At 41.1% G+C, this 25,436-nt stretch overlaps 1 protein-coding gene across 5 annotated transcripts in view; it reads left to right on the forward strand.

The window, feature by feature from the left end:
* LOC123973694 (phospholipid-transporting ATPase IH-like) overlaps positions 1-24,673 on the forward strand; it is a 38,851-nt gene extending 14,178 nt beyond the window's left edge. Inside the window, exons 6-31 of one of the 5 annotated variants that reach the window (XM_046053913.1) lie at positions 1,020-1,148; positions 2,797-2,900; positions 3,036-3,086; positions 3,245-3,309; positions 3,414-3,495; positions 3,613-3,763; positions 3,870-4,067; positions 4,153-4,326; positions 5,429-5,595; positions 6,536-6,607; positions 7,728-7,801; positions 7,949-8,052; positions 9,427-9,608; positions 10,097-10,330; positions 10,530-10,707; positions 10,799-10,901; positions 13,068-13,213; positions 13,621-13,680; positions 14,579-14,706; positions 14,825-14,960; positions 15,454-15,477; positions 16,398-16,463; positions 16,726-16,829; positions 16,928-17,093; positions 20,242-20,461; positions 21,659-21,796. In XM_046053913.1, coding sequence (XP_045909869.1) covers positions 1,020-1,148; positions 2,797-2,900; positions 3,036-3,086; positions 3,245-3,309; positions 3,414-3,495; positions 3,613-3,763; positions 3,870-4,067; positions 4,153-4,326; positions 5,429-5,595; positions 6,536-6,607; positions 7,728-7,801; positions 7,949-8,052; positions 9,427-9,608; positions 10,097-10,330; positions 10,530-10,707; positions 10,799-10,901; positions 13,068-13,213; positions 13,621-13,680; positions 14,579-14,706; positions 14,825-14,960; positions 15,454-15,477; positions 16,398-16,463; positions 16,726-16,829; positions 16,928-17,093; positions 20,242-20,427 — 3,084 coding nt within the window. In that variant the 3' untranslated portion in view covers positions 20,428-20,461; positions 21,659-21,796. Of the gene's footprint in view, positions 1-1,019; positions 1,149-2,796; positions 2,901-3,035; positions 3,087-3,244; positions 3,310-3,413; positions 3,496-3,612; positions 3,764-3,869; positions 4,068-4,152; positions 4,327-5,428; positions 5,596-6,535; positions 6,608-7,727; positions 7,802-7,948; positions 8,053-9,426; positions 9,609-10,096; positions 10,331-10,529; positions 10,708-10,798; positions 10,902-13,067; positions 13,214-13,620; positions 13,681-14,578; positions 14,707-14,824; positions 14,961-15,453; positions 15,478-16,397; positions 16,464-16,725; positions 16,830-16,927; positions 17,094-17,720; positions 17,836-20,241; positions 20,462-21,658 lie in introns of those variants that run through there. The other 4 variants (XM_046053914.1, XM_046053910.1, XM_046053915.1 and 1 more) reach the window with 4 other exon arrangements.
* Positions 24,674-25,436: the final 763 nt, after the last annotated feature.

Below are 25,436 nucleotides of genomic sequence, written 5' to 3' on the forward strand. Positions count from 1 at the left end.
AATGTCATTTTACTTTACTTACTTTACTCATTTTGCTGGTTCGCTGCCTCATTTGGCTAGTTTGTTTGTGTTATTTTGTGGCTTTGTTGCTTTTGTTCCTTTGTGTTATTGCGTGACTTCTGTGTTTTTAAGGGTGAAAAACACCAAAGTCACACAAGAACACAAACTAACCAATCAAGGAAGTAGAGGTAAAATCACTATTTTTGTCAAGGGAGTCTGGTGGCTTTGTCGAAAGCAATATAGCGACAGTTTCTGGTTAAACAAAAAAGATCTTACTCTTTAAAAAAGGTATATCTCTGTAGGGCACATTTCCATAATGTCGTCAGACACTTATAATAACTATCTTAGCAGTGTCAAAAACAAGCACTTAAGTGGACGTACTTTGACGGAGCACATTTGGCCCCCACACAAAACCATGGGAAATAATAGGTTCCAGTTGAAAAATACCGAAGATACCCTTTAAAGGTTACAGAGACATACAGTTTGTGTTGCCATAACAGTAGTTTTCACGACATTTTCAAGACATTTTACATTGACATGCACAGAAACTCTTATTTGGTCTTTTTTTGTCTCCCTTTGTGTCACCATCCCCGTCCTTCTCTCTCTCTTAGTCCCTTCTTTCTGCCTTTCTCCCTGTCTGTCTTTTTCAGTCATTTTCTGTACCAAGGTTTCTCACTACCGCAGATCAAACGGCAGGGATTAGAGTGTGAATTGGGAGCAGGAATAATGATGAATATATTAATCATGCAAAATCAGAGAGTGTATGTCATGTGTATGGTCACCGTGGAGATGGGATTTATCAGTGCTTAAGCTGCTCCGCTTGCATAATCCGTTATGCAACTTCTCAATCCTTTAAAAAAAAAAGGAATGGTAAAGGATGAGCAGACGATTACCCGCAGGTCCCTCTGTTTGTCTTTTACTCTCTGTGTTCAAGTGAACCTCTCGTCAAAATACTCCCTATTTATTATTGATGTGAAAGCCATTGTGGGGTGTGTGATGTGTCTGTCTTGCTCTGTCAGGTGGGGGACATCGTCATAGTGAGGGAGGACGAGACTTTCCCCTGTGACCTCATCCTGCTCTCCTCAAGCCGCCATGATGGGACCTGCTACGTTACTACCGCTAGCCTGGACGGGGAGTCTAGTCACAAGGTGCCAGGACTAGAGCATGATTTTTATTGGATATATTATATTATATTAAATTGAATTTAAATGTGCCATCTTTGAAGCCAAAACAGGAAAGCTTTTTGATTAAGTAGGTCTTAGTATGTCTACTGACAATGTCAGTGTCTGCAGAACGTTTGATTAGCAATATATATTTAGATTAGAAACTGGCTGTTTTTTTTTCTTTAATTGGTTCAAATCAGATTACACATAGGAATTAAATAGGCTTACAAAGCTGAAATAGATCGCCTGATAATTAATTAATTTAATTTTTAACTATTTGGATACAGACTAAGACTGCAACTAATGGTTGTTTTCATTAGAGATTAATCTGCTGATTATTTTTTTTAATTGATCAATTCATTGTTTGGCCTATCAAATGTAATAAAATCTTGAAAAATTTCTATTAACATTTCTTAAAGCCCATCCATCCATCCATCCATCCATCCATCCAACGTAAACCGCTAATCCTGCGAACAGTGTCGTGGGGGGCTGGAGCCAATCCCAGCTGACATCGGGCGAAAGGCGGGGTACCAGTCCATCGCAGGGCCACACATAGACAAAAAACCAGTCACACTCACATGCACACCTAAGGACAATTTAGGGTCACCAGTTAATCTAGTCCGCATGTCTTTGGACGGTGGGAGGAAGCCAGAGCACCCGGAGAGAACCCATCCAGACACGGGGAGATCATGCAAACTCCACACAGAAAGGCCGGGGCAACCGTTGAGGTGACAGCGCTAACAACCGGCACCACCGTGCCGCCTTTTTAAAGCCCAAAGTAATATATTTAAGTTGCATGTTTTGTTCAACCAACGTTTCAGAACCAAAAGTTATTTAGTTTTCTAAAAACCTGAAAAAAACAAGCAAATATTCACATCTGAGAAGCTAGAATCAGTGAAGATTTGAAATCTTTCCATAACAAATGACATTTTCGCTCTAAATTGTGTAATCATTTTCTGTCAAACATTAAATTTTAAACATTCCAGTTTCTCAAATGTGAGGATTTGGTGCTTCTCTTTATCATACTGTATGTGAAAACTGAATATATTTGGTTTAAGACTTTTATTCAGACAAAACAAGTCAATTGTCTTGTCACCCAAGGCTTAACTAAACTGTGAAGCATTTTTCGGTATTATCTGAAAGTTAATCGAGAAAATATTCGGATTAAAGGAAATTAATTGTTAATTGCAGCCATAAACTATATCAATCAACACATGAACACAGATACACAAATGCATAATGATGTAGGTGATGCACCCTCACGCACACAGTCAATTCACATTTTCACTTTACCTCTGATGTTCACTGATGTCACTCACGTGACCATATGCTTGACTGAGCACTCACACATACACACACATGTCACAGCGTACCGTAGAGTACACCACCCACCCTCCTCATACATGCCCACAGGGTGACCCCCTGATGTGCTTTCCATCCCAGCACGCTGTCCTCTGCTGACCCCGGGAGCGATCTATAACAGCTCACCTCCCTGGCTCTCCCAGACATTTAGAATATCAACTGGAAGCCAGGCTGAGGAGTCAAATGAACCCTGCTCTCATTAGTGGCTGTGGGTGACATTTTCCTCTGTTGTCTTCTTCCTCTTCCCCCTTCCTCCACCTTTCTGTCTCAGACCTATTATGCTGTACCAGATACCATGGCCTTTAGAACGGAGCGGGAGGTGGATTCACTACATGCCACTATTGAATGTGAACAACCGCAGCCTGACCTCTACAAGTGAGTGTGACACACGCTCACTGAAGCATCTTTGTACACACACACATAATCAGCTACAACCTCTTGGTAGCAGATCTTTCCTTGTTGCTTCTCTTGATTTTATTTTGCTGTGATTTTTTTTTTTTTTTTTTGCAGGTTTGTAGGACGCATTAATATTTACAAGGACAATGAAGAGCCTGTAGCCAGGTGAGTGTACTGATTCTTTGTAGGCAGGTACTATTTGTACACATTACGTTTCTGTGTATGCCATTTATTGACAAGGCCAACTCTTTCTATTCTGAATTAATTGAATGTCTGATGTACCTGAAATTAAGACAGCCGATGATTCTGTTTCATTCTTGCAGACCACTTGGGGCTGAGAACTTGCTCCTTAGAGGAGCCACACTGAAGAACACACAACATATTTACGGTAGTAACATGTGGATTCACTCTGTTCAGTGTCTCTTGAATGTTGAGAAAAGTTAGATGAAAGGCGTTATTGTCTTGATAACTTAGTGTTTTCTTTGCCCTCAGCTGTTGCAGTCTACACTGGTATGGACACCAAGATGGCACTTAATTACCAGTCCAAATCTCAGAAGCGCTCCGCTGTAGAAAAGTATGATCAACATCCCCATTCATTTCACACTTTAGGTTTAAAGTTTGCTGAGAATTTATTTGAGGATTAGTACATTTCCTGTTTCCTCTTCCTGATCTTTACTCTGTCTCCCTGCAGGTCGATGAATGCCTTTCTGGTAGTGTATCTGTGCATCTTGATCAGTAAAGCAGTGATCAACACTGTTCTGAAATACGCTTGGCAGTGGTCTCCTGACCGAGACGAGCCCTGGTACAACCACAGGACTGAGAACGAGCGCCAACGCCATGTGGTCTGTTCATCAACCTCTAACTTGAAAAACACAGTTCTGCTACCCAGGCCCATATCTAATTTCCGTAAAACTTCATAGCCATTGTCGTTCTTTCTCCCTGTTTCAGGTGATCCGAGCATTCACAGATTTCCTGGCCTTCATGGTCTTGTTTAATTACATCATCCCAGTGTCTATGTACGTGACGGTGGAGATGCAGAAATTTCTGGGCTCCTATTTCATCACCTGGGATGAGGAAATGTTTGACGAAGAGCTGGGAGAGGGCGCTCAGGTCAACACCTCTGACCTGAATGAAGAGCTGGGACAGGTACATGAGTGCACACACACACACACACACATTTGCATAAAGTATCTGCACTTTCTTCAGTATCTCTCTCCTTCTTCCCTCCCAGGTGGAGTATGTGTTTACTGATAAGACAGGCACTCTGACTGAAAACAACATGGAGTTTATTGAATGCTGTGTCGATGGAAACGTCTACATCCCACATGCCATCTGCAACGGCCAAATCCTCAGTGCTGCCTCCAGTATAGACATGATTGATTCCTCACCTGGAGGATATAGGAGAGTAAGTATGTGCGTTTGACAAAGTAAACAGGCTTCTTGGCTGTGCTTGGCTGTGAGTGAAGAAAACTAGTTGAAAATGTAAGTGAGCCACACTTGCAGATTAACATGTCACATTTTCAGGCAGGAGGACTATTAAAGTAATTATCTCTGACATTTTGATATAAACAAATATCTGCTCATTTCCATTGCTGATAAACACAGTAGGCATACAAGCCGGTATCCAGTTTATGAAAACTGAAATTTTTGCTGTGTCTAAAGCCTAGTTCACACTACACGACTTTTAGCCCGATTTGCCGGTCGGCAAGCTCGGTGACCGTCGGGCTGTGATCAGGAGTAAATCAGCGATCCATCTGTGGTTGTGTGTGAACTACTCAACAATGCATCAAAACGGCTCCCAGACACATCACTGACACATCGCAGATAGACTACAAAACACTTTTTACTCACCTCCAACTCTCTCTGTAGCTCAGATAATCCCTGCTATCTGCATGTGCTAATCCATTCTTTCACCCATATTCTTTGTCATTATAATTGGTATCTTTATAATAACAAACAACAGCTGTTTCGTGTGTAGTGTCATTTCCTGTTTCACTTTTCACATGTGTTTTCTTGACAAAACCTGGTTTGGAGACCAGCGTTGGGTGACACAGCCGCTGTCAGCTCGTGTAGTGTGTGACACCGTTACCAATCAGTCACGTAGTGTGAACGCCACAACGACTTCAAGACTCCGGTCACGACGCTGAAAGTTGTGTAGTCTGCACGGGCCTTTAGATGAGATAAAGTTCCTCTGGTACACAGAAAACTGATGAGCCTTGCTTTTCCGGCAGTGACAACAGTGGTTTCTTTAGATTTAATAGAAGAAATATTGTGTGGTCAGCATGAGCAGCAGTAGCCACCACAGATGACCAGAGAGAAAGATGAGCACTCCCTGCCTAAATTTAAATTTGCAGAAAAGGGGTTATGCTGCTTTATTTCTGTGTTATTATGGGAAATGTGTGCCTCTAAAGAAGTTCTGAACTTTTGTATTTTATTTCAGTGAAATAAAAGTGCCTTTGAAATTATAAAATTACAGAGGATTATAATGTATGACTTTGTGTCTGTAGGAACACGAGGACCTGTTTTTCCGGGCGCTGTGTCTATGTCACACGGTACAGGTGAAGGAGGAGGAGACGGTGGATGGCATCAAGAGGGGCATCCACCAGGGCCGGCCCACCTCCTTCTACATCTCCTCCTCACCGGATGAGGTGGCTTTGGTGGAGGGAATGAAAAGGTAAACACACTAAAGCACACAATTTTTTTAAATTTACTTTGCAGCCCTTAAGTAATAGGGCAGAGTCTCATTTTGTTGTGTTGGCTCTGTACTCACACATGGGATTTCAAAAAGAGCTCTGACTTCTAGCTTCAATTTGAGAGTGTATACATTCACATCAGGTGAACAGTGTAAGAAATGTAGCCCTTTATATTCATAGTCCCTCAAATTTTGGGGACTAGGATAGATATTTGGTTGGAAATCCTCGGCACTCAATCACTGTCTGAAGTCTCTCACACACACACACACAAAACTTGGTGTCTTCCCTGGTGATGTTCTGCTGCTGTGCAAACCGTTATGTTGGTTGGCCCGTTTCCAAGGGGTCCTGCCAAAAAAAACACATTGTCAGCCAACAAAAAGTTGAATCAGGCTCCTCTTTTTCTGCAATGCATTGCAACGCCACCGGGCAAAACAAAGTATTGGCAAATCAAATACTCACGTTCCTGTAGAAATGAAAGGACTGCCGCTGTGAAAAATCTCCAGAGTTGTTAAAAGCTGTCTCATATCATAATGAAGTGTTATGCAGTGTTTTGGCATCACGTATGCTTTAATATCCATAGCTTGAACCTGGACTTCCTGGCTTGTATTTGATCATCTCAGTGGTACGTGGAGCAACATGTCCACACCAACACATACCTATATGTTTGTTTTTAACACAGTGCTATTTTTGGTCTGCAAATGGCCTTACACACATGTAAGACACATCGTCCAATGTGCCAAATCACAGGGTGTTGCTCTCACATATTGCTTTCACAGATGTAGTAGAATGTACTAAGTGTATGTGTGAGCTGTGCTCAGGTTACGCTTAATGCGTCAGAACACCTTTAGCCTTTTTAAGTGTGATGCAAGTGAGTAATACTGCATAGTGTTTATGGATCCTTTCTCTCACTCTCGTTGGCAGGCTGGGTTACACCTATCTGAGACTGAAAGACAACTACATGGAGATCCTCAACAAAGATGATGAGATTGAAAGGTTGGTCTATTAAGTGGTCTGTTGTGGTTAAAGCACAGGAGATATAATAGTAGTAATTTATTTGATGGAGTTGTGATCATAAATCAGCTGCTTAGAGAGAAACGGCTCTGGGATTGCATTTCATGTTCAACAGAGGTTAGAACAAAACACAAAGTCAACCACAAAACAGTGGGTAGAGGCTTGTTTTTAGAAACTGCTCAGTCAGATCAAAAACCTCCAACTGATCTGTAAGAATGAAAGGCAGCAAGATTCCACTGGAGAGTGGTTTTGTGGAGAGTGTCTAATGTTTTGATCCGTAGGAAGTATTCACATACCCGTTCTCCCTCTCTGCAGTGGCCTGTCAATAGTGAGCTATTTTAAGGAAGCAGGGGAGCTGGAGAGGGGAGGGGGGTGCATCCAGCAGATGTGAAGACTTTGGAGGGGTTGGAAAGGCAAAAGGTTTTAGAGTTTTCTCACACTTGCAGTTTTCTTTTATGCCATTTATATGGAATCTGAATACTTTTGCCCTTGAAACAAACTACCAGACTAGTCTAAAATGTACTTACCGCTGATCTCAAACTTCAGTCAGAGATTTTACTGATTTTAATTATGGTTTGCATATGAAGACGTTTAAGGATCATCTATAATTCTCAGAAACTGAAACACAAAAGGGGGTCATTCATTTAGAAGTGGGTGGCCCTACAAGAGGCACTTGATGCAAGTGACTTTTTAATTAAATTAGTAAAAAAAACATTATCAATGACATTGTATGCAGATTAATAATAAAAGTGTCTCTAGAAGTCACTATTTGCCAAACAAGCACCCTTGAAAAGCCTGATCAATCCCTGGAATTACCTGTTTTACTTTCTGTTTTTGATATTACCGTCGCATCACATCAGGGTCTGTAACAGTTACAGAACAGACTTTTAAACAGACAGAAGCATGAACATAATGAGTGGGTACTGTATGTATGAACCTGTAAAAAAGGTCGTGGTCGACTTAAAAAAAAGGCACAGGTGTCTGAAGTGGACTAATTTTACTTCATTTGCAAGGCATTGGAAAAACCCACTAAAGAAGATTAATGGAAATGATATAGTTAACAAAGAGGACAACTTTTATGCAAAGACTCTCTCTCCTTCAGGTTTGAGCTGCTCCATGTACTGAATTTCGACTCTGTCAGGAGGAGAATGAGCGTCATAGTCAAGTCAAGCTCAGGTAAGACATACTTATATACTGAAGTGAAACAGTTATCAATGCTATGTTAATGCATTTTATTAATCCGTGACCAGACACTGGATTATTCTTGCAGTTTGTTTAAAATGTGTTTTTTTTCTGTCTATGTTTGTGTTTGTGGAATCTCAGGAGAATACCTGCTGTTTTGTAAGGGGGCAGACTCATCAATTTTTCCTCGGGTAGTATCTGGGAAGGTGGAGCAGGTGAAAGCCCGGGTGGAGCAGAATGCTGTAGTAAGTGTACATTTTGAAGTACAGATATAGAATGGGTTGAGACATTGTGTTCATTGTCATTCAGTGATATTTTTCAAACTTAAATTTGGTATTTTTCAACCTGGACCTTATTTTCCCATGTTTTGTGTCTGTTACTAACTGGGACAATATTTTTTGAAATTGGTCCTCTATTGAGCGAGCACTCTGCAGCCAGCAGCAGTAAAACAAAGCTGTAATGCAATCCTTGCGGGAAAATGCGCACTGTTAAAGAATGTCCACCAAAGTTGTTATTACACGTGTCTTTATGGAAAGAATCCTTACAGATTCTAGATAGAACCTTTTGGTTTAACCAGAAACAATTGCTATATCGCTCTCGTCAAAACCACCAGACTCCCTTGACAAAAAACATAATTTTACCTCACAGAACACGGGAGTTGATTGTCAGCCGCTGCCTCAGACCAGTAGTTTGTTTGTGTTGTTTTGTGTCTTTGGTGTTTTTGTTTGTTTGTGTTATTGTGTAAATTTGGTGTTTTAAAGGGTCACACAATTATACAAACTAAATTACGGATCGAGGCAGTGGTATACCAGAGAGGTAAAATGGGGTCCAGGTTTCAAAATATCAAACTTACCTATTAACGCAATGTATGATGTGTAGGATGTAGTGTATCCTTATAAGCTTTTTTTCTCATTTAAAATAATTACATAAATACAAGGATCATAAAAGATGTTCACTGACCCATGTTAGCTTAAATGCACCTGCCAAGAATTATATTTAGCTAAACACTGAGTACATAAAAAGAAAAAAGTTTCTCTGACTGAAAATTCTGATTTTTAGTCAGAGAAAAATGTCTCTTAACAGCAGCTTAATAAAATTTAGTTTTTAGTTAGTAATCAATGACTTACAGTATGTGTAATGTGAAAGGTGTCGATTGTTTTACCCACAGATAATTATGACCCAACTCTGCAGTTTCTGTCAGCTCTGTGTAGCGTTTTAGCATCTTTCAGCTCATTGACTGGTTGTAAACTTTTCTGTTTTGGCCCAGCACCAAATGACAGACTGAGAAAGTTAGCGACTTACAGTTGCTGGTTAGCATTGTGGAGCATGTAGCAGCTAAAAAGCCGGATATTTCCCTCAGGAGCTTTGAAGACCAAAGCAGAAATAAAAGGAGAATGAAAATTGGACTAAACATTTGTCATTTGGCCAGAAACATGACTCCAAATGAATACTAATGTGTTGTGCTTTTAAGTAGCCCCAAAAATAATAAGACACGAAGTAATGGTGTTGTCCTTTCCAATACCCATGTTGTTCAGCAAGCTCACATTGGATCACCCGACATCAGATAACATTCACAGCTCCAGTCCCCCTCAACATCTCTCTTCTTCACTTTAACACAGGAGGGGCTGCGGACTCTGTGTGTCGCTTATCGAAGGCTGTCAGACTCCGAATACGAGGAGGCGTGTCATCACCTGAACGAAGCCAAGCTGGCCCTGCAGGACAGGGAGCAGAGGCTGGCGCAGGCCTATGACATCATTGAGAGGGACTTTGTGCTTTTGGGCGCTACGGCAGTGGAGGACAGGTTGGTCGCCTTGTAGAGAGAGAGAGAGAGAGAGAACAGAAGGGAAAGATTTAAAAGCAGTGCAGCAGCAGGGGGACCGCAGAGAAGATTTATGAGTCATGAAGTTGTCTTCATCAAAGTTTTTGTAATGACTCATGAAGGCATAAAAGACTAAACTCTGAGAGGTGACTTACTACTAATACTGATTACTGCTGTGCCATTTGTTTCCTTTTTCCCTTTTTATTTCCTGCTCTGTTACAGTATGAGATGTTTTTGTTCTCCTACAAGGTAGACTTCAGTAGTGGCCTGCAAAGATAGTATTCCCTAACTAATTGATCAGGTGCTTGACAGTTTGACTTCCTAGTAGATACACTGCTCATGGGCAGGGACGTGGGTGGTCATGCATTGATAAGTTATCACCACTTGCTAGTTGACTGATTGAAGTGTTGATGGATGCTTTTACTTACCCCGCTGGAGGCTGAAACACTTATCGACTTATTGATGCACAGGCTCCAGGAGAAAGCCGCAGACACCATTGAGTCATTGCACAAGGCTGGGATGAAAGTTTGGGTCCTGACAGGGGACAAGATGGAGACGGCAGCGGCTACCTGCTACGCTAGCAAGCTGTTCCGTCGCAGCACTCAAATCCTGGAGCTGACCAAAAAACGCACAGAAGAGCAGAGTCTGCACGATGTCCTGTTTGAACTAAACAGGACCGTTCTCAGACAACGCTCCATTTCTGGGTATGATCTACAGTATATTAGGGCTGTCTGTCACAATTTCCAAGAGTCTTAGGTGACATCCTCAAATGTCTTACTTTGTCGAACCAGCATTCCAAAACCCAAAGATACTGATTTTACTAAAATGTAAAACAAGAATAAGCGTGCTTGCAGGGTTATGTGGAAAGCTCCCTGTTGATCGGTCTGTGATATTTTGTTACAGGTTGTCAGTAGACTGCCTTGATTTTGGTCTTATCATCGATGGGGCCACTCTGTCCGCAATACTAAAGCCCAACCAGGAGCGTGCCGGGCCCAGCAACTACAGAGAGATCTTTCTAGAGATCTGTCGCAACTGCAGCGCTGTGCTCTGCTGTCGCATGGCACCCCTGCAGAAAGCACAGGTGAGAGAACTGCACTTCACTTGCACATTCCTTGCACATTCCTAAATTATCAATGATGGTAGTGACTGAAATTGGGTTTTTGTTTCTGCAGATTGTGAAGCTAATTAAAGCCTCCAAGGAGCACCCCATAACCCTCGCCATTGGCGATGGAGCCAACGATGTCAGCATGATCTTGGAAGCACATGTGGGCATTGGTGAGCTCATTTCACCAGCGTATTTAGTGGCTAATTTGCTTAATCATCCATTTATATATGAAAGATGCTGTTTCTATTAGAGCCAGAGTTGATTTCTAAAGCCTATATTTAAATTGATATTAAATATAAAGTAAAACAAATCTGATGAATATGTGTTTGTTTTTTTCACAAACAATTCCTCAAACTTGGAAATCAGTTGTGACAGATACAGTCACCTCCAAAAGTATGGGAACGGAGAGGCAAATTCCTTTGTTTTTGTTGTTCACTGAAGACATTTGGGTTTAAAATCAAAAGATGAGTATGAGACAAGAGTTCAGAATTTCAGCTTTAATTTCCTGGTATTCACATATAGATGTGTTAAACAACTTAGGACATATCACTGTTTGTATTAGACCATAGCATTCTTTGGTGAGCAAAAGTAATGGAACAAAAAATCTTAAAGTAAATTACATTTAATATTTGGTGGCATAACCCTTGCTTGCAATAACTGCAACTTCATTTGTGATGCTATTCCAGGCTTTTACCGCAGCTTCTTTCAGTTCTTGTTTGTTTTGGGTGTTTCTCACTTCAGTCTCCTCTTAAGGAGGTGAAATGCATGCTCTATTGGGTTAAGGTCAGGCGATTGACTTGGCCAGTCTAAGACCTTCTACTTTTTCCCCTGATGAAGTCCTTTGTTTTGTTGGCAGTGTGCTTTGGGTCATTGTCCTGCTGCATGATAAACCTCCTCTCGATTAGTTTCAATGCATTTCTCCATAAATTGGCAGACAAAATGTTTCTGTACACTTCTGAATTCATTCTGCTGCTACCATCATCAGTTACATCATCAATAAATATTAATGAGCCTGTTCCAGTAGCAGCCATGCACGCCCAAGCCATGACATCCGCCATGCTTCACAGATGAGCTTGTATGCTTTGGATCATAAGCAGTTTCTTTCTTTCTCCACACTTTGGCCTTTCCATCACTTTGGTAGAGATTAATCTTGGTCTCATCAGTCCATAAGATTGTGGTCCAGAACCTTTGCGTCTCATCTCTGTACTTCTTTGCAAATTTCAATCTGGCCTTCCAAGTCTTCCTGCTGATGAGTGGTTTGCATCTTGTGGTGTGACCTCTATACCTCTGCTCTCTGAGTCTTCTTCCAACAGTGGATTGTGATACCTTCACCCCTGCACTGTGGAGGTCGTTGGTGATGTCACTTACTGATGTTTTGGGGGTTTTCTTCACAGCTCTCACAATATTTCTGTCATCAACTACTGTTGTTTTCCTTGGCCGACCTGTTTAACGTCTGTTGCTCAGTACACCAGTAGTTTCTTTCTTTTTCAGGACAACCCAAATTGTTGTGCTTGCTATGCCCAATGTTTGTCCAATGGCTCTGGTTGATTTTCCTTCTTTTCTCAGCTTGACAATGGCTTGCTTTTCTCTCATAAACAGCTCTCTGGTCTTCATGATGGTTTATCCTCTTTAACAGGAAATGCAGTCTTTATAGGTTTGAACCAAGTATGAAAACTTAGACTAGTCATACAGAGCTATTCAATGTTTGGACAATCAATCTAAAAGGCAACATCTGGGCAACAAGAGACATCTGTCAGTCGCAGGTTCCAATAGTTTTGCTCACTTGAAAAATGGGTGGGTTCAAACAAAGGGTGGTATGTCCTGAGTTGTTTAACACATCTAGATGTGAAATTGAAAGCTGAAATTCTGAACTCTTGTCTCATACGCACTCTTTTGATCTTAAACCCAAATGTCTTCAGTGAACAACAAAAACAAAGGAATTTGCCTCACTGTTACAATACTTTTGAAGGTGACTGTATGTATTGAATCATTATGTTGATGTTTGCTTTTATTATTAAAGATCATAGCAACAGTAAATATACATTTTGAAAAGAAAATCCAACTTCATAAGAAATGGTTAATAAATAGCCTAGAAAAACTATATTATATATATTAAACTAGATTTTACCTACAAATTCAGCCAATAAAACATGTATGCACTAGATTCCTTTTTGCGTATATGCCAAAACTTACAGGGATACAATGCCTATGTGATAAGCCACATAGATGTATATTGGTTGGGTTCTCTGTATTTAGACCACCTTTTCATGTTACACACAGCTGTGTTACATTCCTGATCAGATTATATAACCAACCTCCTTTTTTTTTTTCTAAAGGGATCATGGGTAAAGAAGGCCGACAGGCAGCAAGGAACAGTGACTACGCCATCCCCAAGTTCAAACACCTGAAGAAGATGTTACTTGTTCATGGCCACTACTATTACATCCGGATTGCTGAACTTGTTCAGTACTTCTTCTACAAGGTACAAGACAAATGCCTAGTGTACTCCACTGGCTCACACATTTTAATCACTTTATCGTAATTCCCAGTGAAACAGTGAGTTACAAAGAACCAGATTTTGCAGCTACTCTGACAGATTACCGGATTCATGAATCCCCAGTGCAGCATTCTTTTCTGGATTCATGGCTATGATGATCAGTGTGGGCGGCTTCCATAGCAAGCAGTGCCCTGCCAACTGATTCATTTTTTCCTTTTGGCAGGCCAGCTCTTTGCAGCCCACTCAGTGAGCTTATAGCACACAATCTCTGCATAAACAGAAATGTGTAGATAGTAGCATTTTTAGATTCTTCAAATTTCTTCATGTGTACTTGTCACCAGCTTATCACTTTCTCCATTTGTTATTTTTTCTCTCCTCTTAAATCTTTCCAGAATGTATGCTTCATCTTCCCTCAGTTCCTGTATCAGTTTTTCTGTGGGTTCTCCCAGCAAGTAAGTAACTTATACTGCATTAGGGGTTAACATGTATTTAGTATGTATGCATTTCATATCCTCACAGTATTCTGCGTTAAACTAGCTCTATATAGTTTTTAATGCTTTTGTTTTTAATGTTTTTTGACTGCAGTCATTAATATTTTCATGTTAGCAATGGATCAAATGACTATGTGGAATGTGAAAGGTGTTGTTCGTAGAGACAACCTTACTCTGCAGCTCAGTTCTGCTGAGCATGCCCACCTCTTTTAGCTCATTGTTTTGATTTTATGGCCCTCAAACTTGATTCTCATGAATCTTGTTTTTAACCTACTTTACAATACCTGACTAGCACCAATTAGCAGGTCAAAAAGCAGAACATCTAGCAGCTGAAGGACCAGACATTTTTCTCTGGAGTTGATGAAGAGCAAAACAGATCACGAAAGAGACTTTCTTGGCTTTACAATTGTCAAATAGCCAGAAGCACAACGCTAAATGAAAGCTGTGTCTTGCTATTAGTTGCAAACATATTCACGATAACAACTTGATAAGATGAATATTTGTCAGCATATTCATCGTTTGACTCCATGCGGCGCTGCGCAGTGCAGCGCAGACTTAACATGATGCATGCTGGACTTAAAATAAGGCATGCTGGTAAGAAATTGTCTGACTTTCACCGGCACTGCAAAACGTCACCATGTCACAAGACATTAAAACTTTGCGGGAGCAAAGCGGCTACAGGCACCGAGTCCGGTGGCCGCAGTTGCTTTTCTCCAGCTGCACAAAGTTGGAACCACACTTTGTCTCAGCTTGTTCTGCTGCACCCAAGTGGCCAAAAAAATCAATTAATGTCTCTTTTAAGATGTCCTTTCAGTTGCAGATGTCTGATGCCATCTGTATTGTCTTTGTCCCTTTGCAGCCTCTGTATGACACAGCCTATTTGACGCTGTACAACATCAGCTTCACCTCACTCCCCATTCTCCTCTACAGCCTAGTTGAGCAGCATGTCACAATGGAGACACTCAAGAGGGAGCCGTCCTTGTACAGGTGAGGGCGAAGAAATGTCGGAGCGGTTCTGCTGAAAAAAATGATGAAAAAAAGACTTTTATGATTCAGTGTTTGTTGCTTTTGCTCAACTGTTCTTTTTTCTGCCCACCTTTCTTAGGGACATAGCAAAGAACTCCCTCCTCCGCTGGCCTGTCTTCCTGTATTGGACATGCCTGGGTGTGTTTGATGCTGTTATCTTCTTCTTTGGTGCCTACTTCCTGTTTGACAACACCACTTTCACCAGCAATGGCCAGGTGAGCCTCTGTCTCATCTGTCATTTTGTGAAACGAGTGAAAATAGAACAGTCATGGCACGTTGTGGCGTGTTCGAGATGTCAGGGAAATTAAAAGAGGATAGTGGACACAAAGTAAGTGCTTTCCTTACGATCACTCATCCATCTCCACTGGAGTCTCATGAAAGAGGAGTTAAGTGTTGCAGGATGACTTTGTGTTTTTTTGGATCTATAACAGTAAGGTTTCTGGCCCGGGCCCCCCTATAGGTCAGCAACATTGGATCTCCATTCATATCGACAACGTAATAGCATCTTTCTCTGTATTGTTAATTTGTATCATGTCTACTGTTTTCGATTGCCTTTGGTCCTGTTTTTTTTTTTTAAGTTGAAACATCCTGAAATTCATTTTACCCTTTTTCCTGATTCTTTTCTCTTTTCTTCCTCCTCCTTCTCTGTGCTTCCTCTCTCTTTATTTTGCCCTTCTTCTTCTACTTCTCCTTCTCCTTCTTCCTCAGCTTATGACCACCAACACACAGATGGTAAGCCTGTCTCCCTCCCTGTCAGCTCTCTCTGTCTTTCACGCTTTTTTAGTTCCTGTCATACCGTTTAAGCTTTCAGTTTGACCGTTTCATCCAGTTTCATCCTTCACATCATCCATGCACTTGCATTTAAATGTGTAGCTTTCTAGTGCTCCATTATTCCCATAATCTCTGTAAAGCCCAGAATCCTACACAGTAACTGATTTTAACTCCACTGACATAGTAGAAACCTTAGTTGCTCTCCCCACATAATCCTTGTGTTTCATTGTGGTAGTAAGTAGAATAATGCTAGTATGTATTATAGATTAAGATCCAACATCTGTTTGTTATTCTGTCAAATGTGTGTGTGTATTTGTATGTCCATGTATTTGTGGTACTAGTTGTTGGGGTTATTTGGTTTTTCATTTCACTGCTCCAGCATCCAGGGGGTGGCTAGACTGTTTTCATCCTGTACTCTTTGCACTGGTGACAAACAATCAAACAGCAAAGAAAAACGGAAATGCTCCCAATTTTTCTCATCCACAAAGGAAAGGATGAAGGAATTCTAGCAAAGATAGGTGCACTGGTACTAGCTGTAGTAATTCCATAAATTCCCCAGTTTCTTTGTCTTGATCGCTCTCTCCCTCCACCCTCCTCCCTCTTTCATTCTCTCCCTTCCAACTCTCATTCCATCTGTTCACTCCTGATGTCTGCCTAAACCTTTGTAGGATTTCAGCAGCTAGAAAAATGTGGATGCTAAGAGGTGAAGTGAAAATATTCTCAGTTTATTGGCCCCAATACTCTTTTCCAAAGTGAGCACCTCTCACCACATCAGTAATAATAATATATGCACTGTGTGTTCACTAATCCATGGATGCAGGGTGGTAGGGGTGTGTGATTGATGTGGCCACTAAGCCTCTTCTTCCTCGCTTCCCTCGCAGATGTTTGGGAACTGGACCTTCGGGACTCTTGTCTTTACTGTGCTGGTCTTCACCGTTACGCTCAAGGTGTGTGAGCATGTCTTTGGAAATGAAGGGGGGGGGGGGGGGGGGGGGGGGGGGGGGGGACACTAGTGTCTATTGTATTGAATAATCCCTGCATTTTGATAAGTTCATTACCAATGCATGTGTTCCTGATGCTACGTGTGGACAAGTTTGCCACGCACATGTTAACGAGCATGTCACATAAATGATCGACAACACTGGCCAGTCGGTTTGCACTGACTTCATTGACTGGTGGAGTGTTTACTATGTATATATTCTGTTTCAGCTTGCCTTGGACACACACCACTGGACCTGGATCAATCACTTTGTCATCTGGGGCTCACTACTTTTCTACGTTATTTTCTCTCTTCTCTGGGGAGGCATCATTTGGTATTTGGCTTTTTTTTTTTCTAGAATCTGTAACCTTTGTGTTGATTAGAAAAATAAAAAAAAACTGACTCTTTTCTGTCTTTCTTGTTGCTGCTCAGGCCCTTCCTGAACTACCAGAGGATGTACTACGTGTTCATGCAGATGCTGTCTAGTGGCCCGGCCTGGCTTAGCATCATCCTGCTTATTACAGTCAGCTTGTTGCCAGATGTCATCAAGAAGGTCCTTTGCAGGGCCATATGTCCCACAGCCACCGAACGTGCACAGGTAAAATCTTGGCATCAACTCAATGAAACTGGAGCTTTTAAATGATCTTGTTCCCAAGTTAGGTTTTTAGATTTTTTTCCCTGTAGTGACTTCTGATGGTGTTAACTAAATGCTTTGCTAAAACCATTAACCGATTACTATTTAATGCTTTCCCATATTTAAGAAAATTCAAATTGTGAATTTTAGCAGTTCACAAACTAAAATGACCTTTAGTCCCATATGAGTAATCTGCAAATCTATTCCACTCTATTAATCATCCAAGAAGACCATTAGCATCCCTAATAGCTTTAAGCAACAGCATGATTTAGAGTGACTTCATGTCCCCTGTGGCTTAGCCTCACCTTCCTGTAAAGCAAGCTTCACCATGAATGCAAAAAATGAATGAAAGGTCTGACAGATTTCTTCCTGCTGTGCTCTTTCTTCTCTTGTCTCCCTTCTCTCTGCACCCTAATGGACCACCACAATCCAAATTCACACCATCCTCCTTCATTCCTTTCTCCCTTTTCCTTTCTTTCACCTGCCTTATCCTCCTTCATTGCTGTCACCTCTCCTGCCCCCCCCCCCCCACTGCTCCTGTGTGCCTGTGTCTCTGCACTCTGCACTTGCTCGCTCTTCTCGGGGCTGCAGTCCACTCGCCCGTGCCTTACTGTGGAGCCGTCCACCATATTCATGCTTTCTCAGTCCTCCAGCAGAATGAGTTTCTAATTGGCCCAGAGAGACGAGAGAGGAGCAGGATGAGGAGGTGACTATTTTTTAGCCTCTGTATGCATGGGGGCATGTCCCAGTGTAAACCACTTATAACTGAAACTAACTACTAGTGCGCTAATGACGACAATAGGGACACAGTGTTTGGTTTGCAATCCAGGTTAGGATTGTATTTTATCTTCTTCTAAACATCTTTATGCCATTTTTGAAGTCACCTCTTCCATTATATATTTCATGTGTTTTCTGTCCTGTTTTACATTTACTGTTTAAGAAGTTTAAATAGCATCCACCATACCTTTTTTTTTATTATGTCTTCCATGTTGTCACCTTGCATGTATTGGATGGATATTCGAAAAGCACATTAGGCTAACTATTGGATTTGCAGAATCTTTTTAATGTGAAACATCAGTTTGATGTTTCTTATTTATTGTAGAGCTGAAAGGAATAGTCAATTAATTTATAAGTCAACTGACCAAAAATGTATCATCAGCTGTTTTGATAAATTATTAATTGTTTAAGTTATTTTTAAAACACACAGCCAAAAGCTCCAGCTTTTCTAATCTGAAGATTTGCTGTTTCTTTGTGTTTTATATCATTGTAAATTTCATATTTTGGGTTTTGTCATTGGTTGAAAAAACAAGATTTTTGAAGATGTTATCTTCGGCTCTAGGAAATTTGAGGGGCAACTTTCTCTATTTTCTGAGATTTTGTTGGCTAAACCAGTGGTTCTCAAACTTTTTCTGTCACGCTTCCCTTTAGAAGCTGAAAAAAGTTCAAGCCCCCATATTCCAGCAAAAGTGGATTTCAATTTTATCAATCATTAACAACACAGGCAATTGAAATAAAACAAAAACTAACAAAATAGACTTGCTTGCATCAGAGCCCTTTTTTTATTTATGCCACCACATGAATCACATTCATGCAACTTTAGATCTGCTCAACATCTCTGCCCCCCCTGCCCTCAAGTATGAGAACCTAGTGTTGTAGACCAGACTGCCCAAACCGAGACCAAGACCAAGACCAGAGTTTATCGAGACCGAGAAAAGACTCAGACTTTTAGGGGCTGAGACTGAAGTCGAGACCAAGACCGAGGGAGGGTGAGACCGAGTCAAGACCAAAACCAGTTTCCCACATTACATGACACACAATAAAATGTGGAACGAGATCATAGGTACTTCTCAAATTGATCTGAAAGATCCACATTCCCATAAAAACACCTACATACAAACACTTAAAGCTGAAATCAACGTCTTTATTCAACACTCCTTTTCCATGTTTACCAGAGGTGACAGGCGTTAACGGTAACAACACATTTAATAAGGGTTATTGGTTGCATGTGAAGCAATACGTTTTACATCCCATCAAAGTAAGGATGTTAACAAGCAATTTATTGATATTCCCAAAGTTATGGTATTGACTGGTCTTCAAATAAAATCCTGAGTCATCAAGATCCGAGACCAAGACAAGATCGAGTACAAATGCGGTCGAGTCAATATGTGGTGTTAAGACCGGTCTCAAGACCAAGATCAGTCTCGAGTTCTACAACACTACAAGAATCACTGGACTCCTAAATGAATCCAGGAAATAATCTTTACATTATTTCCCTATTGGTTGTCATCACTAAACCATCAGATCATTTGAATTACAGAAAAGGTTTGCAGTCCCAAAAGTGGCATTGGCAACCTCATTTTGCCAAAGATCTGTGGCGCTGTGCAAATTTACCTCTGAAATTTGTCCTTGGTGATCAGATCACAATTGGAGAGTGCGCCTTACCCAGAAAGTCACACACGTGGGATTTAATCTGAAGTCACATTCAGAGTTTGTCAGGGATGTGAGTGACCAGATTTATAGTAGTGAAGGTAAATGTCAGCATGTGTGAAGACAATGACAAAGTGCCAACACAAAATTTGCTGCAGTTTATTGGTTTAAGTTAAACAATGTTTTCTATCTATAAGTTTATGAATTTAGCAAGATACCAAAAATCGACACTAATCCTACTCAGCTCCATTTTTCAGTTTAGCGGTGGTCAGAAATTTCCACACACAAAATCAAATGTGAGCTGGGAGGTGAAATCTGATCAAAAGTAGCTACTTACTTTAAACCAATTTTGAGCTGCAATCCAGATATAAACTCAGCTGCCACCTAGCTAAAACTAGTGCAGCCTAGTAAAATAGTCCTGAAATAAATCCTGCCTTTGTGAAGATTTTTGTTGAAACTGTTTTACAGAGGTGCTGATTCAACATTACAATCATATTGGATCAGCACATCTCTAAAACAACAAAAACGGAACATTATAATTTTCAGGAAGCTAGTATTTATTGTAGGACTGTTGTATTAGATTGCAATGGCTAGGTGTACCTAATAATCTGCCAACTGAGTGTATCAGGATACAAGGTCTGATCAGATTCCTTTATCACCACCTTTCCTTTAACATCATCCACAGAAGGTAAGGACAGCGGGGTCCCTGGAGGACTGTGTGGCTCCTGGCACTGCTGGTGGAGGGAGAAGCAATGAGAGGGGTCCGCTCCACCCTGATAGGACCTGTGAGGGAGACAGTGGGGAAAAAGCTGCTAGGACCTATGACTCCATGATGTCAAACAGCCACAGCACCCCGCTCAGCAAACCCTAGAGTACACCCCCCTAGGTGGGCTAGGGTCACCATGGTAACAGCACACAGAGGGCGTTGACTGTGGGGATTCTGCTTCTTAATGCTGCAGCCATGATACTTCCTGCTGCTCTGCACTGCATGGGGCATGCTGTGGTGCTATAGCTCAAGCTGGGGGGATGGGCCCATATAAGTGTGTCTACAAAGGATATTTACTTCCGTCAAACCTACTTTCAGGAATCACGATCTCTAATTAAGTCTGTAGTGCAGGTTCCCAAGTGTGCTGTGCTTCTCACCACATGTGGGATGGGAATGGGAAAACTTGATCTGGGTCATGGCCTAATGAGAAATTTTATCCTCTCTTTATTAGACCTAGGCTACTTAAAGTCTGTTGCCGCTTGTCATGTGGGCTCCAAGAAATATTAGGCTTGTTGTGACTCCTTTTTGGTCCTGGACCGCAGCTTAAGACGGGTCTGAAAGTAAGGTTTAGGGGCTCAAATTGAAGGTTCTGGGTCAGAGGAGGTTTAGTTGTGACTTATATTACTGGCAAATTTTTGAGGTTTGTACAGATTTGATTAACATTTAGTTAGTAACTAAGGTTGTATTTTACCAGGCAAGGTCACTTATAGGTTACGTAGTCCATTATTGATGCTGATCTGGAAAAATCCAGGTTGCCCAGGCAGCTCGGCAAACCATGTACTGTGTATCTGAAGAGTGTCATCTTGTACCAGGAATACTGAAGACATCTGGTGTTGAAAGGATGGAAAAGCGAGTGTGAATGTTGTCTTGATTGCATATGCATGCTAACATGAATATTTATCATACTGGGAATTTTCAGAAGGTTTTCTCATCATTGATCAGTAAATTCTGTCCAGTATGTGCACTTAATGGATTTCTTTGGCCAGTTTGTTTAGTAAATTTGATCCAGAAGTCCAGTCATTAATCATTCAAACTAAACATCTGGATGTTCAAATTCAAACTAGCTTTATTGCCATGAATGTATAGCAACAATATTGCCAAAGCTACATATAAAGTACATAAGGACAATTAATTTCATTAGATAAGGAAATAAAACAGCATTACTATTAAACCTTCTGAATATAACCCTGCTGTTTGATCTTATGTATCCAGCTGTCTGACATCCGTTCTCCTTCAGTTCTGTGATTTGATCTGCATGGTGCAATTCCTTTGATTTCCTTTTCTACTTTCCTGTTTTAGATTTTCTTGTCATGATGTGTCCTCCGTCTCTCTGTAGGATCATGAGAAGCTGTCGCGGGGTGGCATGGCTGAGTCGACTCCACTTTCCTCTCGTCGATCCTACATGGGCACGAGTACGGACTCTTCTCACCTCCACCTTGGCGGCGCGGAGATGCTGTCACTCCGGAGGTCTGACGCCCTTCCCCATAAACTACTGGCCCACTTGGCAGAAGGGGCAGGGGCAGACTTGTGTTCTCTCAGCCCCTACATGCTCCGTCTCTCAGGGGCGGGATTTGCCTACTACGCTCCAGGGCCGGAAACCTCTGTGTGAACACAAACATAGCGTATGTGGATCTCGTGGGGTGAAATCTAAAGTACATCCGACGATGTGCAATCAAGGATTTATAGAGCAAAATACAAACAAACACGTTTTCACATCAACCTCCATGCTGAGTTCACCATGTGCATTTTCTGGGCTACACCTGAGTGGACTAAACCTTTGCGATATTTTAGCCCTGACGCCTCATCTTCATACTTTGCTAACTTTTTATTTAAGTGTAGTCCCATCAATGTTCCTACCCAAACTCTTACTTGAAAAAGTCTAAGAACTAAGGGGGAACCATGTGCGAAGGTGCATTGTTTGATGCACTATAGAACTGTCCTGTTTCAACATGTCATTTCAACATGTCAACACTCGGGCCTTTTTGTATTCTTTGTCCTCATTTTAAGTCTCACGTTCTTGCCTGTTCCTTCACTTATGTGTCCTTTTTTTTTTTTTTTTGCTTCTTTGTAAATGTTTGTTGAAAAAGTTTGTGGTCTGGCCAAGTAAGGGGCAGCTGTCAAGCTCAGCCCTTTAGGTGCGTGTGCATGTGCGAGTGTGTATGCATGAATTTGCCTGTTACTGTATGTTTGTATGAGACACACCTTTGCCTTACAGGTAACCACACAGCAGCAGGCAAGGATCCAAAAGAGAAAGGTGTAAAAAAAAACACAAAAAACAATCAAAAGTGGTGTATTACAAAGCCTTACACACACACACACCCATCAGCTGAAGGAGAGAAATGGGGAAAATCTGAAGAGGGATGTGCAGTTTTCTAGCCACCCTGCCTTAATTCATTAATACCCATTTTTAGTGGATTATATTTCTAGCTCTGTTTAACATGTTAGTAAGTGGAAAGCGAGGTTCAGAGGGCATACATGTCTGGTACAATGTCTATTACTCCTCATTCTTCCTCTTCCTTTTTTCCTCACGAGTGTGTCAACTTTTATTTTTCTTTATAACATTGTAGCATGTCAGATCTCTCTACCGCATGTTGCTCTGTTCCTGTCTCGGTTCTTCCTCATCCTCCTTCATCCCAGACATCATCCATCATGAACCACATCATGACACCTTTTCTTCCTCCTAACAATGAGCACACTGTGCCCACTCCTGCCTCCATGTGGCCATGTAGGGTAACAGCAGCAGCCCGAGACCGATGGAGTCTTTTATTTATGGATGTCCTAAATGACTTGCTATTCTTTACTGTTGCATTGTGCTTGTGTGTTTGCTGCCATGCTCTGCGTTATGCAAATGTTAATGTAAGAATGCTAATGTAATGTTATCACATTATAAGGTTTTTTTTTCTCTGTGTTGCATTAATCCATGAGTTTTTCTGTGTTCTAAAATTATTGATGGCACTCGCTGTTGATGTATGGATGTAACTTAAACACTTTTGATATATATTGTAGTGAGAAGGGGTGGTATATAGCCTGTTATGATTAGGAGGGAGACTTGAATCGGCGATGTCACAATCAAATCAATAGAATGTTGAACTGATTTGTCCATCATGTCCTCCAGCCGAAGATTGTAGCTCATTGTGGATGAACCTCTTTTCTACATTTCTAACATCTGAAGTCCTCTTTGTCCAAAGCATATCTGTCGTGTTGCACAGCAAGTGACTGACTCGGGAAGTCTTGAATGTCAGATTATGAAGCATTTTTGTATGTTTATACAGTTTATTTTCATACACATCACCATCTGCCAACATGTATTTAATAACAGGTGTTCTGTATTTTTTTACTGGGGCACAGATGATTTATCAGTTTGGTTGGAGGTCTGGATTTGTCTCTTTCAGTTTTCACTCAAAGCCCACAAGCCTCTTCAAGTGTTTGGACTTGGGGGCTCAACGTCCTGACCTCAGTAGATTAATAGAAGGGCCTTGGTGCTTGTTATGCAGTGTCTCACTTCACTGTGCTGTTGCCATACTGTATTAAGACATATTCTACATGTCACACACCAATCCTACCACAATAATGCTGTAAGGTCTATTTTACTTTAATAATGTAATGGGGAATTCTTTGTAGTAGTATTTTGGTAGCAGAGCCCTCCACAGCTCAAATTTTCACTACTACTTGTCATTTTTGTGTTGTCCGTGGTGACTATTTCTTTTGCTATTTTTGTATCCCAGAGAGAATACTATATTTTAACTCTGTTAGAATGTGTGTTCACGTTTGTAACCAAAATAAGAACAACATATACATTATATGATTCATTAGAGATGTATCAATAGGTCTACACACTGCACTTTGTTCTACAACAGGTCCTTTTTCCCCCCTTAAACAAGGTCTATATTGTCTTTCGACTGGGGTTTAAGTGTTCACTCTTCCTCACAAGTTATTTTTCTAAGATTGTAGGGGTGAGAAAAAAAAAGTGACCAAATAACTTGACTAGGAATGGACTGTCTGTAGGTGTCAGCCTGTGTCACAGATGGGTTTATCGCACCAGCCTTCTACTGCTGATCAGAATGTCAAACTGCTTTTTCTAAGTCCATCAGCAGAACAGCAGGTGCTCATCCTGTCATTCCTGAGCTTGGCAAAGGTCTGAAATGTTGACGTCTGTGCTGAGCAGCACACTTCATATCATACCTTTAGTACAACACTGTTTGGATTACTAAACAGGTTTTGAGAATTAACTTTTTTTGGGGGGGGTAATAATTTTAAAAAGTTCACCTGTTGACTTTTTGCCAGCCTGTCTGTAGCAAGTGAGGGCAAAGCACTGTATTGTCATTCTGCTTGTAATAAACAGTGAAAACACTTGTGTTAATGTTGTGTATTATTAATGTCATATAATTTCTGCATTTCTTTCTGTCATGATCCAGGTCCGCCAGTTGTCAGTGATGGAAGAACTATTCAGATCCTTGACTTAACTAAAAGTACTAATACCGCACTGTGGAAATAATCCACTACTAGTAAAAGGCATGCAGTCAAAGCCCTACTACATTACAAAGTAGAATGGGAGCCAGAGCCTTCAGCTATCAAGCTCCTCTCCTTTGGAATCAGGTGCCAGCCGGGATTCAGGAGGCAGAAACTATCTGCACATTTAAGAGTAGGCTTTAGACTTACCTCTTGACCTCAATACATGCATTGGGCTACTGTGTGTTCTCTTTCCTTTCAATTCAAAATAACCAAATTTGGAGAGACATGGTTTCCACTAGATAAGAAAGTTATGAAGAATTGTTATTTGAAAGGTAACTAGTAACTATTATTATTATTAGTAAACTATAAAGCTGTCAGATAAATGCAGTGGAGTACAGCCTAGGCTATATATTTGTCTTGAGACGTTGAGGAGTAGAAGAAGTTTAAATTTGCAAAACATGGAAGTACTTACTTTGCCAACAATTACTTTGAATTTAAAGTACAGTACTACTTTCTTAGTTTACATTCCACCAACAATTCTAACATTTCCTGTCAATTCAGAGCCCATGTCATCACCTGCGTGTCAAGCAGTAGTCCATCTGTTGTCCACCTGATCGCCTGCCAGCACACCTGCCCTGATTCTCCGAGCCAACAGCCGACAG

The sequence above is a fragment of the Micropterus dolomieu genome, linkage group LG07, assembly GCF_021292245.1.
Source record: "Micropterus dolomieu isolate WLL.071019.BEF.003 ecotype Adirondacks linkage group LG07, ASM2129224v1, whole genome shotgun sequence".
NCBI lineage: Eukaryota > Metazoa > Chordata > Actinopteri > Centrarchiformes > Centrarchidae > Micropterus > Micropterus dolomieu.